This window comes from Elephantulus edwardii, unplaced genomic scaffold (assembly GCF_000299155.1).
Source record: "Elephantulus edwardii isolate Elephantulus edwardi_28Jun2011 unplaced genomic scaffold, EleEdw1.0 scaffold00318, whole genome shotgun sequence".
NCBI classification, from domain to species: Eukaryota; Metazoa; Chordata; class Mammalia; order Macroscelidea; family Macroscelididae; genus Elephantulus; species Elephantulus edwardii.
The window spans coordinates 972,242-992,299 of NW_006400068.1; the positions used below are offsets into that span (position 1 = coordinate 972,242).

Here is a 20,058-nt window from a genome sequence, read left to right on the forward strand (position 1 = left end):
TTAAATTTTGTTTCCTGACTTACTAGAGTTAATTTTACTTAATTCAGTGAATTAAAACAAAGGGACAAATAAATAAAATAAAAACAAATACACTTTCATGGCTGTGTAGAACTGCTAAGTTTGTATCCCAGAGTGATTATAAGGATTAACTAATAAAAGTCCCTGTACAATATTCATTTGATATTCAAAATTGAAAAGTGCTAAAAATTTAGTTGTTGCAAAATAACTGTAAATAAAAATAACTAAAATAAATCTGATTGGAAATCAGATCAAGACATTTAAGGTTGGGGAACATTCAAGATCAATTGGCATAATACAGTACAAAAAGACAATGTTTATTTACTTTCTATTTTGGTAAGGAGTGACTAAAAAGCTTGTTTCTAGCTACCATTCTAAACTGGATCACAGCAGAAGGTGTTGAATGAGTAGGAGGAAGAATGGATCAAAACTTAGAAACATAAGATTGCTGGGCTTACTGGCTCAATAAAGTAGTGAAATCTCAATATCATGGCTCTTAGGCACCTTTAGAATCTGGAGCAAAAATCACCTCTATGGCTTACCTTTCAGTCAAACAATAGACAGGTCTATAAGGTGAACACCACCACTAGAGACAGATTAACTTTTTAAAATAACCAACCATATAAGGTCAAAGATAAAGCTAAGGATAAAGCCAGAAGGAAAGAAAAGGAAAATAGAAGGGTTAATGGCAATAATACACACACGGAAGCAGTGGAAACCATGGTTACATTGTGGGTATGACAATTAATATTATGAAACAAATGTGTATTTACATTTGGAATGGAAAACCAATTTGCTTTGTAAACTTCCACTCAATGACAATAGGAAAAAAAATCTGTAAGGCCAGTTTTATATTGTACTATTTCAGAGGAAATTTTTATAGCTATTTCCTAACTGTGCATTCTTTGTTTCTCATTTTTTGGCAATATAAAAAGAAGAATAGAATACTTCAATGTACTATGAAATGCTTTACTAGATTTAGAGCGAGGATATTTAATTCCAAGGGAATGTTGTAAAAAAATACTGAGAATACTTGAAACCAAACATAAAAATTTATTTCTTGCAAACACAATTCACTTTGGAACTGTTTAAACATAATTTTGACAAACGACATTTGAAAAATTAAGAAAATCAAAATGTTGGCCTCAGCAAAATTAAAGCTACTGTGCAAACTCTAAATTCTTTAATTACTTGTTAAATTTATATAGATATATCAATATTATAAGATTAGATAAATTATGATTATATATGTAAATACTATGGATAACCTAGAAAATTTAAATTTTTTGTTGAATGGTGATACAGATTTTCAATTTCTTTTTCATTAATTTATGTGTCATTTTAATTATCTTCTTTGTCCTAGGTCCTTAGGGTGGTCTTATTTAGTTACTGGTTAGTGAGCTGTAGCATTAATATATTCACACTTCCCCCTCCAAAGTGAAATTTTGAAAAAAAGGTTTTTTTGGTGCAAGTGATAATTTTAATGTATGACTTATCTCTCATTTTAGTTTTGGACATACTCTATGTATTAGTACCTTTTCTTTTATAACTTCCTAAATAATCTAGAAATAAAATTACATTATATGAGTAACTTGTTGAACACTTGGGTTAAAGTTTAGTATTAAAATTTCATAACTAACTTCAACTTTTGTTGACCTATGGCCAAGAACTGATACTTGTACTTTTGATACACACTGACAATTTCTTCATCACTTAGGTCATACTCTATTAACTTTTTATGAATACTTGAAGATAAATATTATTTATTTGTAAGGAAAAAGGTCAAGTACCAATTATACTAATTGCAGGTCTAAGTCAAGGAAGAAAGCTCATAAGTGGTAATACTAAAAATGTTTTGTTATTCATTCAATTAAAATGTTTGTACTTAAAACTGTCACTGTAACTATGAAATTGTAGGGTATTCAAATACACTTGAAATATAAAAATATCTTTTAAAACTTTTTGAAAACAAAGAAATGCCCAGACTCAGTCTTTAAACAACAATTACCTCTCAAAATATTAGTTAGGAACAGTTTAATTTACTTGATTACTTTTTTCCTACCACTAATACCAACAGGTTGGAGTTGTGCTGCCAGCTCATAGCCCAGCAGTGCGAATCTACCAGCTCCTCTCCAGGAGTGAAAGTTGGTTCCCACTTGACAGCACATAACAACCACCTCATCCTTAATTTTATAACATACATGTAAGAGTTAAATGATTTTCTTCGGCATTTCCTTAGTTGTCACAGTACGGTGGGAAAAAAATGTGTGTACCTTTTTGTTATAAAATGTATCTCTAAGTATTTGACAATTTTTAAATAATGAATCAACTAGATCTCTAATTCCTAATGGATTAAAACTGTATGATATAGGCTATGGTTTTTGCAATCACTTGTTATGCATCAGAGAGTTGGACAATGACTAGGGAGGATAGAAAGAGAATTGATGTCTTTGAGCTGTGGTGCTGGAGAAGAGTACTGAATGTACCATGGACTGCTAGGTAAACAAACAGATTCATTCTGGAGAGGGTCAAACCGGGCTGCTCCTTGGAGGCAAGGATTCTGGGGCTTCATCTGACATACTTTGGACATGTTGTAAGGAGGGACAGGTCCTTGGAGAGGGACATCATGCTTCGGAGGATGGAGGGACAGCACAGGAGGGGAAGGCCCTCTATGAGGTGGATTGATTCAGTGACTGGGGTACTCGGGATGGGTGTGTCGGAGACAGTGTGATTGGCACAGGACAGAGCAGGGTTTAGGGCTGTTGTACATAGGGTCGCAATGAGTTGCAAGCTACTCGACGGCACATAACATAACAACAACATAAGGGAGCTCTGGTGGCCTAGTGGCATGAAGCTGTACTGCAATCCAGAGGTATGAGGTTTTTATCCACCAGATCTCTGCTGGAGAAGGGGGAAAGTCTCCCCCTGTACTAGTGAGATCCAATTTGACGGTACACACACACATTAAAACAAAACCCCTGTATTTATAGCATAGTTTATAGGATTATTAATTTTGAGACAATGCGTGGTGTCAAGTTTACTGTTCAAGAAGGCTTTCCTGGCTCTTGAGAGCCTGAGATTCACCCTATTAACAAGCATGGCCCAAATTTCCCCAGGAGGCGTGGCCTATGCCCTGGCCCTCTGATAAAAGACTGCATCCCGGACTCTGTGGTACTCTCTCTGCTCCCCCTCCGCACAATCGTGTAAAAGTCTCTTAACCAGAATCAGCTGCCCTGCCCGCTCCATGTCTCTGACCTTGTTAGTCAAGCCTTGACCCTCAGCAGCTGTGGGAGTTTTGGGGCGGACCCCCCACCAAATTGCCAAGCCCAAGGATGGGAGGTTTGGGCTTGAGGGAGGAGGAGGAATTGTTAATGTTGAAAACAATGGAGTGACAAGACAGATGGAATGTTGGGGACAATTTTGACCTGGGCTTTTTGTGGTTAGTCTGGTACTAATTACTGGTATGATGAGAATTCAAAATGAAACACAAGGTGACTTGCAGCTTGAGAAATAAAGCAGATGACTTGCAAAAACCACAATGGGCCAAAGAGACCTGCAATCACAATATGTGTATGTATTTATTAGGAACGTTCATTTTTCTGCTTATTTAAAAACTCTCTCACACACACACAACCTGCACATAAATAAACAACCTACAGAAAATAGAATTGAAAGGCATGCATGTCTCTCTCTCTCTCTCTCTCTCACACACACACACACACACACACACACACACACACACACACACACACACACACACACTCTTCTCTCATATTTTGGGTTTGAACAGTTTTGATTTTCATCATGTTTGAGCTTTTCTCTTTGCAATGGTAATGCAGCATTTATGATCCACCACCTACCATGGACAGTGAGTTTGGTGCTGGCGCTGCTGGATCCTGCCACATTAGCGGCTATACACGTGTACTGCCCGGCGTCATCAGGTTGGGCGAATGCTATCTGCAGCGCCCCAGAGCTGAGGATGCGTTTCCGGACTGACTCTTTAACTCCATTCCCATCTTTATGCCATACAATGTTGGGTCGAGGGAGACCATCTGCCTCACATGGAAGTGTTATGGGCTTATCCACAGCAGTGATATATTCTTTTGAATGGGGCCTAATGACTGGAGGAACTAAAAGACAAAGTTAAAACCTCAACTTAAAACGTGAGTGTACCACTTACCGTAATGCTCCAACAAAGTGAAGGAAGATTGTTAAGAAAATCCTGATGCTATCATACCTTGAAAACAAGAATCACCGTCATTTGCTGTTATTGTAACATAAGATATAATGAGCCCGTTCCAGAAAAAGACAGTGCGATTGGCACGGGACAGAGCGGAGTTTAGGGCTGTTGTACATAGGGTCGCTATGAGTCGCAAGCGACTCGACGGCACATAACAACAACAATTGCTAACAAATAAATGTAAAGTAATAACCAGTCTTAAATAAGGAAATAAAATATTTAAGAGAGCTTAAATTCCCAGGAAAATTAAAAGCTACTAAAAGATATTTTCACTCAAACATTCAAATAATTGTTTTCTAAATATGGTCACTGTACACGCGTATACTTCCCATGTGCAAAGATCAGATTAGACAAAGTAATATTTGAGCGAATGAATGAATGAATAGATTTACCATAGAAAATACTTAAAAAAGATACAATTATTCTTGCTTCTTAAGAAAGCTGTAGAAAAGCTAAAGACAAGAAATTTTCTTCCTAATTACAACTGATTAATGAATACATGGGCATTAGTTTGGATGTCCTAATATGTATTAATCACCATATTATCTAGACAGATGAAATAATCACAAATAGCCATGTTAACATTATTTATACAACCATAATATAAGTTTAAGTTAAACTAGACTTAATCATACTTAATAGTATAGTTTAAGTTTTCAAAGAAGAGGTGCTACTCAGTAAAGTTCATACCTCTGGGTGGTATTTTGTAATGTTGAAATGTTATTTGTTGCTAAGTTTGTCGTTTGTTTTAATTTTTTGTCCCATACTTGCTCTGTTACCAAAAATTTTAATCTATTATTAAAGAAAAAAAACAACCCTCAAATGTAAAACTGTTCTTTTCTGTGACCTCTGTAATGCTGAAATCAATGAACATTTCTTTAGTCATTACCCTACCTAACCTGTCAATCATGGTCAACAAAACTCTCTCCTATCTTTTTGAAACATTTTCCTCCCTGGGGCTCCAAGATGTCATATTAGATTTTCTAATTTTCTTCTGAGTTCTCTGCCATCTCTTTTGTATTCTTTTCCTCCCTCCTGTCTTTTATCAGACCTCTCAAGAAAGGAATATCCTGGGACTTTGTCCTCAGCTATCTTTTCTGACACACTATTTTTCCCCCTAGGTGACCTCATCCACTCTTGTCAATTTAAATACACTATTACATAAAAAAATTTATAGCTCAGATTGTATTTCTCCTATAAATTCCAAATTCATAATATCTAACTATTTAGTTTGACAGTTCCACTAGGATTTCCAATACGTTCCCACATTTAACATGTGTGAATAGAAATCACTGTTCTCTTGTTCCAAAACCAGCTCTTCCCTCTGCATTCTCCTGGGACACTATCATCTACTCACTGGCTTTAGCCCAAAGCCTAGCAACAGCATTCATTCTTCTTTTCCTAACCACTCAAACCAACTCATAATGATGGAAATTACACCTCCAGAAATATTCTGGATCTATTAATTTTTCTACATACAGCCACTTTCCCCTCTAAACTAGACCATCATGTCCATCTTGACTAAACTGACTGAACAGTTGTGTCCAGCTTGAGTTCTGCCCTTCCTGTACACCCTTAGCTATACGGAAATGAGAGAAGTCTTCTGAAAATGAAATCATGTTGTTGTTAGCTGCCATAAAGTTGACTATGACTCATAAAGGCCCTGTGAACCATAGATCAGGGTCTTGCCCTATCCTGCACCAACTTCATGATCTCTGACATATTGTAGCTTATTGTTACAATCACTCTGTCAATTCAATTCATTGAGGGTCTTCCTATCTTTCTCTGACTTTTCCCAGCATGATATTTTTTTCCAAGGACTTAACCCTCCTTCTTAAATCCTTGAGTGGTTTTCCACTGCACATAAAATGAATTCTGAACCGTTTATGGTCCTATGTTCTCCATGTACTGAACCTACCTACTTTTCTGATCTCCTGCACGGTATGCCACCTTCCTGTTCAGTTCTGTCTAGTCTCACTGGGCTGGTTTCTTTGTTCAATTCTTTTCTGCCTCAAGATCATTGCACACAGACACCCTGCAACCTTCCCAAGACGTATTTTAGTGCATCATGTGGGCCTCGGTTTACATTTCACCCCCTCAGAGAAGCCTACCAAAGCACTAAGCTAAACAAGTCCCTACAAACCCCCATTTATCCTCCACCTTTAATTTTATCATCAGAATTAATAAAGATCTCATTCATTTGGTTTTTGTCTTCTCCACTAGAAACTAGACACCATAGAGATCATGTATATAATATTAACTATATCCCCACTTACTACTCTAATAAATATCTTTTAAATAAAACTTGAAAAACTAAAGAAAAGTAGTTTTACAACTTTCCAGAAAATAAGTTTTGTCATAATCATTACTCTGTTGTATGGTATCTTCAGCTGCCTTATATGCAAGTGAAGGTAGAAAATGAATAATAAAGACCAAATAAGAATTGATGGATTTGACTGATTGTATTGACAAAGAATACTGAATGTGCTATGAACTTCCAGAAGAATGAACAAATCTGTCTTGGAAGAAGTATAGCCAGAATTGCTTATGTACAAGGATGGGGAGATTTTGGATATATTTTCTGGAAAAAGACATAATGTTTAGTGAAGTAGAGTGTTACTAAAAATGAGGAAGGCCATCAACAAAACAGTGGCTGCAACAATGAGTTCAACAATAAAATTGATTGTAAGAATGAAGCAGAACCAGACAGCATTTCATACTTTTGTACACAGAGTGGCTGTCATTCAGAACTGACTCTGTATGCACACCCATGTTTATTGTGGCTTTGTTCACAATAGCAAGGAGTTGGAAACAACGTAGGTGCCCATCAATAAATGAATGGGTAGAGAAGCTGTGCTGTATTCATGCAATGGAATACTATGCTGTATTGAAAAGCAAGGAACTCATGCAATATTATTCAATATGGGTGACCCTGGAGGACATTATGCTGAGTGAAGTATCTCAGTCACAAAAGGACAAATGCTGCATGGTGTCACTGTTGTAAAACAGGACTGACCTCAGGATTGGGAGGAGACTGAGAAAGATGGGCTCAATAATATATACTGCATTGAAACAGATGAGGGAGAAAACTGTTTAAAAGGAATATGTGATCAGGTATTTTTGTCATGACAGTAGTCCAGAGTGAAGGCTGCATAGTGGAGTGGACCTGGGGGGGAGGGATTGTAAAAACAATGAAAGAATTTTTCTTGTACTTATCCAAGAGAGGAGTGTATTGGGGCGGGGAGGGTTGGGAGGGGAGAAAAAGTACAACAATGAATGAATTGAAATCCAAAGTCTCTGTAAATTTTCATTGAAATTAATAATAAAAATTAAAAAAAATAACTGACCCTGTGACATCTAAGCCACTTTTCAAATTCACATATAGAATGAATTTAAAATATAAAAATAGCAAGAAAATATCTGTTAAAAGTTAATACAGAACAAAACTCGTAATTGTCTTTAGAATAATTTCCTCCTTTCTATCATTTTGGTGAAATTACAGTTCTAAACTGACTTTCCCACTTCCCCCCCCACCCCCCGCATCAAATGGACAGTACAACCCACTGTTTCATAATGTTTTTTAGGTAATATTATAGAGCGGTTTGTTATAGTTTTCCCCCAGTCACAAATAAACAAAAATACCTTAATGATATACTATGGTAAAACAGAACACCAAATGGAGATTTGTAGAATTTTAGAATGTAGTGGGATCTGTTTACTTACATAGAAAGGACAACAACCAAGCAATTTAATGTTTGTCTTCATAAGGATAAGGTTGCTAAAAGTCTTAGTTCACTCAATGACACTTGACAAAAACAAAGATAAAGACCTCATTAATTTTTTCTTAGGGTTTGGTTTTTTTTAAAATTAATATTAAAACTTCATACACACTGTGTATGTTTCACAGTATTCTTCATGCATATTATGAATTTCAATGCATTATGTTTTACAAAATTAATCAACACTGGACCTTGTCCATCACGACCCTGACTTTTCACCTGAATCCTTCCCATCTTCACCCCCTCCCTCCAACCCACCTGTACAACCCTGTTCGATGGCACTTAACAACAACAACAGCATTTGAAGGACCTCATTTTTGTGAAAGATAAGGATCAGGAGCTAAAATCATTTTAAATATATGTACTGTTGAGACACATTGTTAAAAACAGCTTTGCAATGAAAACACAGATTATTTACATAAGTACCTTGTACATTTAACTTAATTTTGCCCAAGGCTGTCCCAGCTGGATTCTGAGCCACACACATGTACGTGCCAGCATCCTCTCTGAGTGCTCTTGAGATCTGCAAGCCGCCACTTGGAAGCACTGCATGATTTTTGCCTATATCACAGTTATCAAAGCAAAGAGTGAAACATGTTTTTATTTTCTTTAGGGGAAATAAAGTCACAGTGAGTTCTGAATTCTGAAACACTGAATTTGCGGTAACGTTTTTCATAGAAAGAGCAGTATGTACCTGAAGTGATAACACTGATGCCTTCTTTCTGCCAAGTGATGAAAGGACTCGGCATCCCTGTTGCGTCACATGGGAGTAGAATGGGATTGTTTAAAATGACATCTAGTTCACCTGGCTGAGGCTGAATGGCTGGAGGCTCTAGAAAAATAGATCACCAGAAATAAGTATCACTAATCCACAACAGCAGTATCTATGCTAGCCATGAGTTTAAACATGGCCATTTTCTTAATTCCAAAAGATTAGCAATTTGATCATCAAAGAGAAAAGCACATATTGGTCACATTACATTCTTTGAACTCACTACAATAGCCAATATCTATCATAACAGACTAGAAGCAGAAGTAGATTATAGAAGTTGAAGCAGGAAATAATTACGAGGTGGCTCTGAGTGATTTATCAGTTTAAAATGTTGCTTTAGTCTATCAGCAATTGTTTTCCATGCTTTCATATCCCTAACATATTGAGTGACTCAGAGAGCCAGAGAGTACTGTGTTTCACAAATTAAAAATGACTTAAAGGTATAAAAAAAAGAAAAGAAACAAATTTTTATTGAATACATAACCTTCTTACCCTGCACACGGAGGGTCACATGTCGATGTGCAGACCCGGCTGCATTCCTAGCAATACAAGTGTACCTCCCAGCATGGTCCAGCTGGGTGGCAAATATTTCAATTGCTCCTAAAAAGAAAAACAATGATAATATGTATGTATCTTGGCTTTCTAGTTTGACAGATTGTGTTTGTCTCAAGGTTTTTGCAATTTCTACACTAAAACCTAGAAGACAACTTGCCTGGCTTACAATCACACCTGTATTTGGTGAAGATCTCAACACAACACTTAAATGTGTAAAAAAAATCAAATATTTATATAATCATTTACTTTTATATAAGCATCCATACACATTGTTTAATTCACATGCATTTTATTTTATACAATCATTTCTGTACATTATAGTTACCATTGATCTATTATGTTTTCCATGATTATGGTCTTTAGTAGTGAAGTAAGAACGCTATAATTCAGGTTGGCAACAGTATAAAATTGCTAATTAGAACAAATTCTGAAATGTGCTGGTAGGCACCTCAGTCTTCAGTTGTGCAGCATATTTTGTATAGGACAAAACATATCCATTTAAATGTATAGCACAATGATTTTTGTTGTATTTACAGTGCTGTACAGCCATCACAAAAATCTAATTTAAAAAAATTCTGTAATCCTGAACAGAAACCTCATACCTATTTATAGTCACTCCTCACTCCCAGTCCCAACCCTTGACAATTACTATTCACATTCTACATCTACATGCCTTTTCTGGACATTTTAGAAAGTACATAGTGTTTTGAATTTGCCTTCTTTTACTGTGAAGACAATTTTTTTTTTTTTTTGGCGGGAGCTTTAGTTGCTTAGTGGTAAGGAATTGTTCTGCTAACACAAAGGTATGCAGTTTGAATCCACCAGCTGCTCTGCAGGAGAGAGATTGGCAATCTTTTGCCGTGAGATTTACTGCCTCTGAAAACACACTGGAGGGTCAGCTATCATTTGGTTCTGACTTAATGGTACACAACTACAACAACTCAATGTTTTTCAGCTTCACCTGTTATTATGTATGTATCAGTACCTTGTTCTTTTTTCTTGTCAATTTGAATACCATTATAAAGATGCCATATTTTAATCATCCATTAGCCAGTTGGTTAATATCGGAATTATTTCTGTTTTTTTCTGCTATTGTGAAACAAGCTGCTCTGAGCACACTCACACATAAGACTATACAGACACATGCTTTCATTTCTTTTGGATAGATATCTAGGAAAGGAATTATTGAGCCATATGGTAACTGATTAACCTTTTGAGGAAGTAAAATCTTTTTCTTAGGTCAGTATATTGTACTTGTTGTTAGGTCCTGTCAAGTCAATTATGACTCATAGCGACCCTATGAACAGCCAATCTGAAGGTTTCCCTTTTCCTGTGCCATCCTCAATATTTCCCAAACACTACAGCCCATCGCTGATGTCACTGTGTCAGTTGATCTCATTGGGGGAAGTCTTCTTCTCCTTCTCTGACCCCTCATTATCCAAGCACATCTTTTTCCCAAGGAATCACCTAGCTACATGTACAACGTATGAAAGAGTCATCCCTGCCTCTAAAAAGCACTCTCACCCCTCCCTTTCTTGGATGTAGCTGTTTGTTCTTTTGGCAGACCATGGGATATTCAGTCCTCTTCTCCAGTACCACGACTCAAAGACATCAATTTTAATTCTGCCATCCTTATTCATTGTCAGCACCTCTATTGCAGGTGATTAAGGAGACTGGGGCCTGAATCAGGCACAACCTTAGTCTTCAAACTGACACTATTTTTCTTTAGTATTTTTGAGGAACCCCTGAGAATGGACTTGCCTACTGCAATACATCTCCTGATTTCCTAACTGTTGGTACCATGGGTATTGATTGTTGATCCATGCAAGATTAAATAATTGATAATTTCAATCTTTTCTCCATATATCATAATGTTGACTATTGGGCCTATGGTGAGGATCTTTATGATTCTTGATGTTGAGATGTAATCCATCCTAAAAGCTATAGTTCTTTATTTTCTGCAGCAAGCTTTTTATACTATCCATACTTTTGGCAAGCAAAGTTGTCGTCAGCATCATGCGGGTTGTTGACGAGTCTCCCTCTAATCCTCATGGCACACTCCTCTTCAGAGAGGTCAGCTTTGTAAATTATTTTCTCAGCATTACAGATTGAGTAAGTATGGAGAAAAGTTACAACACTGACGCACACCCTTCCTGACCTTAAACCGTGCAGTGTTCCCTTGCTCTGTTTGCACAACAGCTTCTTGGTCTAGGTATAGATTCCATAGGAGCACAATTAAGTGTTCTTCTCAATGTGAACCAAATATTTTGTACTAGAAGGTGGTCAATCCATATTTGATAATATGGATTATTTTCCGTCTATGCTAGCTTATGATATAGTCAAAATACTTTGTCTTACAACCCAAGTGACATCTTGGGTACAAATCATACATTTTTTTTCTTTGTCTTAGGATATTTTCTTAGAATAATATGTATGCACCCAATTCCCACTTATAAATATGCTTAGGTTCTAAAGACCATATTGTTATATGAGAATTGATGTTACCGGGCACAGAAGATGACCTTATCAGATCACATAATGGAGGATTACCACCATAACTGACAAACTATGTAATTGTAAAACTGACAAATTACATCATTATAGAGCTACTAAACCACTAAGAATCATGGCTAAGGCAAGGTAACAGCTGAGCTTAATGTTACTCTTGCCACCTGGCATTTGTTGCTGCTAGATATATGTAATTGTTGTTGTTGTTATGTGCTGTGGAGTTGCTTGAGACTCATAGCAACCCTATGTACAAGAGCCCTAAACTCTACTCTATCCTGTACCAACCTCACTGTCTCTGACACATCTACTCCCACTATTGCAATCACTGAATTGATCCATCTCATCGAGGGTTTTCCTCTCCTATGTTGTCCCTCCACTCTCCTAAACATGATGTCCCTCTCCAAGGACCAGTCCCTCCTTGCAACATGCCTAAAGTATGTCAGACAAAGCTTCAGAAACCTTGCCTCCAAGGAGCAATCTGGTTTCACCCTCTACAGGATGAGCCTGTTTGTTCTCGGACCAGTCCATAGTATATTCAACACTCTTCTCCAGCACCACAGCTTAAAGGAATCAATTCTCTTTCCTACTATTCATAGTCACTGTTCAGCTCTCTGATGCATAGCACACAATTGCGAAGACTATTGCCTGGATCAAGCGCATCTTAGTCTCCAGCCTGATGTCATTGCTCTTCACTACGCTGGGTAGGTCCCTGATAGCTTAGTTTCCCAATGCAATTCATCTCTTACTTCCTGGTTGCTGGTACCAAGAGTATTGATTGTTAATGTGCAAAAATGTTATATAGTAGAACTTTTATTCCAAAGGAAAATTATCAGATAATGAGATTATTATTAAGTGAAAATTAGGTGTGTTGTCTTAAAGTTCCATGATATTCATTGCTATTTTCATTTATTTCTAATGTACCTCTCAGTTATAAGATAAATTCTGAGAAACACCTACATGACTCAGCCATATGTTTAAGTGAATTATTTCTTTGTCCTCAACACTAAAGCTTTACATTTTATAAATGATGGTTGCTATCATCCACAAAAATTATCAACTATAACACTTATTACCTATTTTTACCTGCTAAATTAGATAACCTTGAAACAAATGTTTGCCTTACTTAGTTTTAAATTCCCACAAACAGTACCATAATTAGCTTCTTTTAGGAACTAACAACATGTTTTGTGAATAAGAGGACATTCTATTTGATAATACATTGAATCAGCAGTAACAAAATGGCATTTTCCTTTTAAAACTATAAAGAGGTCCACTGTAGCAGATTTTCCCATAGACTACTACTTCTATGGACACTGATGGATGATACAATGAAATCATTGATAATGTCAATTTTTTCTTTATTTATTTGATATTTCTTATTGAGCTAGTTGTAACTCCCCCCACCCCCCGCTTGCCATGCTTAGTTGCAAATTATACTGAAGATTATGGTCTTTGACCTTTATCAGAAAGTGCTTCAAGTCATTGTAATTTTCAACAGGCAAGGATGTGTTATCTGTATATTACATCTTGTTAAAAAGTTTTCTTAAAAATCCATTGTCATACTGTTTTTTCATGAAGTCCAGTTTCATAGATTAGAGAAAAAGTAAGATGTAAGATATTGCTCTACATGTTTCCATATCTGGGTTACACAGTAGCCTCTTATTCTATTTCTTGATCCATGTAAAGGTTCCACATTGATACATTAAGTGTTCTTGAATTATCATTGTATGTAATGATGTCTGTTTTAAGATATTGTTGTTGTTGATTGCTGTCGAGTCGAGAACAACTCATAGCGACCCTATGAACAAAAAGCCTGAAGCCTTTCTATAACTATCAACATTTATCAAAGTTCATAGAGTTTCCAGAGGTATATTGTTTAAGAAGTGTATGCCACTCCTGTTTTAAGATACTATTAAATATTTTCCAAGATCAATCTTCAATAAAATTTTATTTGTAGGTTTTTTTTTTAATTTTCCTTTTCCAGAATCCCCTTCCCAAATTCACTACATTTTTTTCAGATGTCCAAGTTATAGAATTGTAATCACTTAATAGCAGTGGATTTAGTTTGGGTTTAAGCCCAGGACTATTAATATATTTTATACCAGTGCAAACAAACAAACAACCACTTGGAAAATGGAAAGGCCACTTAGGTAGAATTTAGATATTTAAGCAATGTATATTTAATCACTGAGCTTTGTCTTACCTGAGGACAGAATTCTATAGCCATCTCCCCTGGGAAGCAGTCTCATACCATTTTTGGTCCAGTGGATGGAAGGAAAAGGAACGCCTGAAGCAGTGCATGTAATTACTGTAGCGGTCTGTTTGGTTACCAGGAAGTCTGTAAGTTCATCAGCTATGGAAGGTGGAACTAAAACAATAACAAAAAATAAGAAAGAAAATTTATCCATGCTCAGCCCAAACATATTTAAAAAGTCCTGCCATAAAACTTCTCTTTGCCCTGAATGTAAATGTAAAATATCATTGACTATCAAATTTCTTCTAACTCATGGTAATCCAGAGTTTTCAATTGCTATTTTCTTTGTAAGTAGATCATCATATTTTTCTTCCAGTCGCAGAGTGGATTCAAACTTCCAACCTTTTGATTATTAGTTGATCATTTGCACCACCCAGGGACTCCATATAAATGCTAACGGTAAGTGGAAAATGGAGTTCTCTTGAGAAGTTCTGGAATGCTGGAGGGATATCATTATCACACATTTTCATTTACATGCTGAGCCAGTTCTACCTTGTACAGTGAGATCCACGGCTCTCTTATCTTCTCCGGCATCATTTGCCACAGTGCACTCATAGGTTGCTGTGTCATCCACAGAAGGGGAAAGAATTACCAGTGAACCTGAAGACAGAAGCCTAGAAGAGAGATTTCAAAGTAATGAGGAACCAGAGATCAGATTTCACTAATTAAGTTGCTTCAACCTGTAAGCTTCAAAATATGCATCACTTCTCTGCTATGAGGAGAGTTTAAGTTTATATAGGAATGGATTACTAGACCCTCAACCTTGGCATGTAAGGAAGCAGACGGGTGGAAGTGTTATTTGGAGGTGTATGACACTCATGACAGCAACTTCTATACCCTAAGCATTGAGTACATTTCTAGTATCATATTAAACACTACATAAATTATTTCTAAGTTTCACAATTATTCCGTAGGTTGATATCATTATGATTCCATTGAAGAAGATTAAAATTCAGGCTGGTTAACTAATTTGCCAATTATTTACATCTAGTGAACAGTGCTATTTGTATTTAAGAGTCTGTCTAGTCTTTTCTAGTACTTCCTATGTTGGCTTACATTAACCTTGAATGTTCATACATCAGTAAGTGATGTATGGAGCTCATACATCAGCCAAACTTTTCTTTAGTCTTTAGCCAGGTGCTGTCAAGTTGGACCCTCCAGTAAGTTTTTGGAGTCTGTAAATCACACAGAAGGAGACTGTTTCTCTTTTCCCCATGGAGCTGCTGCTGGATTCCAACCATGAGAGAGGTACCATCTTTGAGTTAATTTATAGAATAGGCCACCAGTGACCAATATGGAACATTCCAAATGTTTAGAATATCTCGTAAATGCACACGGAGGATTTGGAGTACCTAAATAGAAATAACAATTTTCTTCTTCTAAATTAATAGAAATGTCTTTCATTCAATGGAAATGTATTTTATACACACTTTTTAAACTCAAGAGCATTATACATTTTTCACATAGCACATTCCTTCAAGTCAATGATCTTGTAATTCAAAAGATGAAGAGAAGTGACAGAATTTCAGGTGAAACATTACGAGGTTGCTGATATATGAGCATAGCGCTTTCTCAAATTAGATCTATGAGAGCATTTGTTTTCAGTACTATGACAATGTCTATGTTGGGAAGGATCTTTGTAAAAAGACGTGGTAATGATGGGCAAGGTCCAACAGTGATTAATTTTATAAAATATATGAACTTTGTAAGCAAATCAATTTTAAAAAAAGAAAAAAGTTACAAATATTATGTTCACCTATATTATCAGTACTCTGTTGGCCTAGTGGATAGAAAATTATGCTACCAAGCCAAAGGTGGATGATTATAATCTGTGGCCCTCAGACCTGGTTTTAATTGTTTTTGGTCAAACATTCTTCTAAGTGGTATGGCTCTGGTCTGTCCATTTGCTGTACAGAGGTAACTCATGGTTGCTGTGATACTTGCTATAGTCATTGTGTCAATTCGCAAAAAAAGACTAAAAAGATTATTATCTGAGCATGTTAATCATTTTTCTATCCACACAAAAGATTTATAGAGGCTATAAGCTGAGTGGGAAGAGACACCCCATCTTTCTCTCTCCAGCAGCTGGTGGATTGAAACTGCTCACCTTTTGGTTAGCAGTACAGCTTCCTATTCACTAGGCCACCAGCACTGCAGCATAAAAAAAGGAGCCTTACAAACTCTCTTACTGTTGCTGTTGTTATATGCCGTCAAGTCGACCACAACTCAAAGAGCCCCTATGTATAATAGTCCTAAACCCTGCTCTATCCCTTGCCAATCTTATCGTCTCTGACAAACCTACCCCCATTACCCCAGTGACTGAATCAATCCATCTCATCTTCTACACTGTCCCTCCACCCTCCCAAGCATGACCTCCCTCTCCAAGGACTGGTCCCTCCTTGCAACATGTCCAAATTATGTCTAACAAAGCTTCAGAATCCTTGCCTCTAAGGAGTTGCTTGGCTTCACACTTTCCAGGACAAAATTGTTTGTTCTTCTAGCAATCAATTCTCCTATCATTCCTAGTCATTGTCCAGCTTTCTGATGCATAGCAAGTAATTGCAAAGACTGTGGCCTGTATCTGGTGCACCTTAGTCTCCAGACTGACATTGTTGCTCTTCAGTACCTTGGAGAAGTCTCTGCAGCATATTTTCCCAATGCAATTTGTCTTTTAATTTCCTAGCTGCTGGTATCAAGAGAGTTGATTGCAGAGCAAAGCAAACTGAAGCTATCAATAATCTTAATCACTTTATCATCAATTACGATGCTGCCAATCAGCCCAGTGGTGAGAATCTTTGTTTTCTTGATGCTGAGCTTCAATCCATATAGGATGCTGCAGTCCTTGACCTTCTGTAGCAAGTGCTTTAGGTTCTCCTCAGTTTCAGCAAGCAGGGTTGTACCATCTGCACTTCTCATAGATCCCAGCCTCCTGGATAATCTGTTCTGTATATAGATTGAAAAGATATAGAGCTAGGACACATCCTTGACACACACCCTTCCCAATTTTGAACCATGCAGTGTTTCCTTGCTCTGTTCTGATGACTGCATCCTGGTCCAAGTATAGGTTTCACATTAGAATGATCAAGTGTTCTGGGATTCCCATTCTTCTCAGAGTCAGCCACAGTTTGTTGTGATCCATAACAATGCCTTTGCATAGTCAATGAAACACAGATACACATTCCTCTGGTACTCTCTGCTTTCAGCCAAGATCCATCTGACATTAGCTATAATATCCCTGGTGCCATGGCCTCTTCTAAATACAGCCTGCACTTCAGGCAGTTCTCTGTTGTTGTGCTGTTCCAGTCATTTTTGGATAATTTTCAGCAGAATCTTGCTTGCATGTTATCAATGATAATGTTTGATAATTTCCACACTCTGTTGTATCACCTTTTCTTTGGAATGGGAACAAATATAGATCTCTTCCAGTCAGTTGGCCAGATGGTTTTCCTCCAGATTTCTTGGCATAACTTGGTGAGCACATCTGGGGTAGTGTCTGTTTGCTGAAATATGTTAATTGGTTTGCCATCAATTCCTGGGGACTTGTTTTTTGCCAATTCTTTCAGAGCAGCTTGAATTTCCTCCTTCATCACCACAGGTGTGGGAAAAATTATGCTGCCACTGCAAAGGTATGTGATTCAAATCCACCAACTGCTGCTTCTCAGGAGAAAGATGAACAATCATCTCCCATGAAATTCACGGCCTCTGAAAATCTGTTGGAAGATCAGCTGTGGATCGGTTCTGACTCAATAATATTCAACAACAACACAAGATCATTATGTCTCAATCAGTAGGGAAACAACAGGAAACCACTAGTTACTCAAAATGCAGTTTTACAAACATTATTATCATATGATGAAATATGGTGGTAAATTAGGAAGAATGCAGAACACTGGAAAAATCATATTTATCCTGCTCACAAATGCTGCCCATACCTAAACTGTTTATCGAAATACAAAAAGTGATTTTTATTTACAACTAGAGCTTGTATTTATATTTATAGAATAATTTCTCATACCAAATGGGTTTTTAAGGTTCTTCAACATTACAAAACTTATAAAAACATCAGGATAGAAAGATTACGGCATGTTGTACTTAAAATTAAGTCATAAAAATATTTTAGGCTAAATATTGGATTCAACGTTAAGGGGAAGGAAGCATACTCTTTTTTTGTCGTTCCTGTTAATTATCAATTGTTAAGATGTTGATTCCTAGAAAATTTTTTTCCCCCTAAAGAACAAGGTAGGATTTTAAAAGAAAACTTTTATTTTTTTTACCTGTATGAGTTCTGATTCTGATCCACACTAAGGAGATGCCCATTTTTCTTCCAGGTTATTGATGGTTTTGGTATTCCAGTAGCCTCACAAGCCAGAGTAGTTTGAACATTTACTGTTACAGTTATGTTGGTTGGGCCCTGAGCAATGGATGGAGGAACTAAAACCATGTTATAAAATAAGAAGAAAATACATTCAGTAAATAATGTTCCATCTCAAGTATTTATAGTAAACTAAAACAAATCATTTTTCACTTGCTCCAGAGATACAAATACAATTGCTGCTGTTAGGTGTGTCAAGTTGAGTATGACTCACAGTGACCTTGTGAACAACAGATCTAACCCTGTACCATCTTGAGCCATCCTTACAATCTCTGACACACTCAAGCCCATTGTTGAAGTCAGTTTGTCTGTCAACCTGGTTGAGGGCCTTCCCTTCTTTAGCCACCCCTCTACCATTTCAAGTATCATGTCCCTCTCCAATGAAGAGCCTCTCCTAGCAACATGCCCAGTATATCTGAGGTGAAGTTCAATCATCTTTGCTTCCAAGGAGCACTCTACTTGCATCTTTTCAAGACCTATCTGTTATTTTGGTAGTCTATGGGATATTCAGTACTCTTCTGCAATACCACAGTTCAAAGGCATCAGTTCTTCTGTCATCCTTTTTCACTCAGCTCTCAGCAGCATAACAAGTGATTGAAAAGACCATGATCTGAAAAAGGTATATCTTAGTCCTCAAACTAACATCATTACTCTTCAATAATTTGGAGAGGTCCCTGACAGTAGACTTTGCCAGTGCAATACACCTCCTGATCTCTTGACACCAAGCATATTGACTGTGGATACAATAAGACTGTAATTTTAATAGAGCTCTGATAGTGCTAACCATGCTGAGAAGAAAAATATTTGCCCTTATGCTTACAAAAGTAACACAATTAATTTTAATAACTCTGAGTATTGCATTTAGGGTATTTGATCCACAGGTTGGATGTTGTTTGTAAATGTATATTTACCCTGGACCTGTAAATCTATTCTTCTGCGGTCTGTTCCAGCAGCATTGGTAGCCATGCACAAATACCGGCCAGCATCAGTGATATGTGCTGATTGAATAAGAAGAAATCCATTTTCCAAGATTGTGTATCTACAAGAAAGATCAGAAGGAATGTTCCCATAAGCAGTTTTGTCTGACTCTTCCTTTACATTACAGGTTTTGTAATTTAGTCAAATCCACACTTAGTTATTTTCCTGTTTCAATTGACATATATTTATACAAACCTTGTTAGGAAAAAAATCATATAATTCAAAAGTACAGAAAAAATGAGCTTGTGATACTGAATGGACTATAGTCATTGTGTTTCAGGTATGAGCTTTAGGAATTTTACTTGAAATGCTCCATTTTGTTTCCCACATTTAGATGAAGACTAGGTACTGGTAGATGTACTGAACAACCAAATCAGAACCCTGGAGTCAAATCCAATGCATGAAAATTCCTCCACTGAGTTGCCAAGGCTGTAAATTTTAATGGGAGGAGATTGCCTATCTGCCTCCTTCAGAGCAGCTGGTGGATTTGAACTGACAGCCTTCCTGTTTGCAATGCAACACATTATGCACTATGCCATCAGGGCTTTAAAAATTTTTTTAAATTAATTAATTAATTAATTT

General features: G+C 36.8%; 1 protein-coding gene across 1 annotated transcript in view; it reads right to left on the reverse strand.

Annotated features, from left to right (window-relative positions):
• HMCN1 (hemicentin 1) overlaps positions 1-20,058 on the reverse strand; it is a 763,653-nt gene that overhangs the window by 91,645 nt on the left and 651,950 nt on the right. The window contains exons 75-82 of the mRNA XM_006901311.1: positions 19,410-19,537; positions 18,401-18,557; positions 14,619-14,740; positions 14,076-14,240; positions 9,302-9,409; positions 8,732-8,869; positions 8,464-8,598; positions 3,879-4,148 (exon numbers count right to left, since the gene is read on the reverse strand). Coding sequence (XP_006901373.1) covers positions 3,879-4,148; positions 8,464-8,598; positions 8,732-8,869; positions 9,302-9,409; positions 14,076-14,240; positions 14,619-14,740; positions 18,401-18,557; positions 19,410-19,537 — 1,223 coding nt within the window. The remainder of the gene's footprint in view (positions 1-3,878; positions 4,149-8,463; positions 8,599-8,731; positions 8,870-9,301; positions 9,410-14,075; positions 14,241-14,618; positions 14,741-18,400; positions 18,558-19,409; positions 19,538-20,058) is intronic.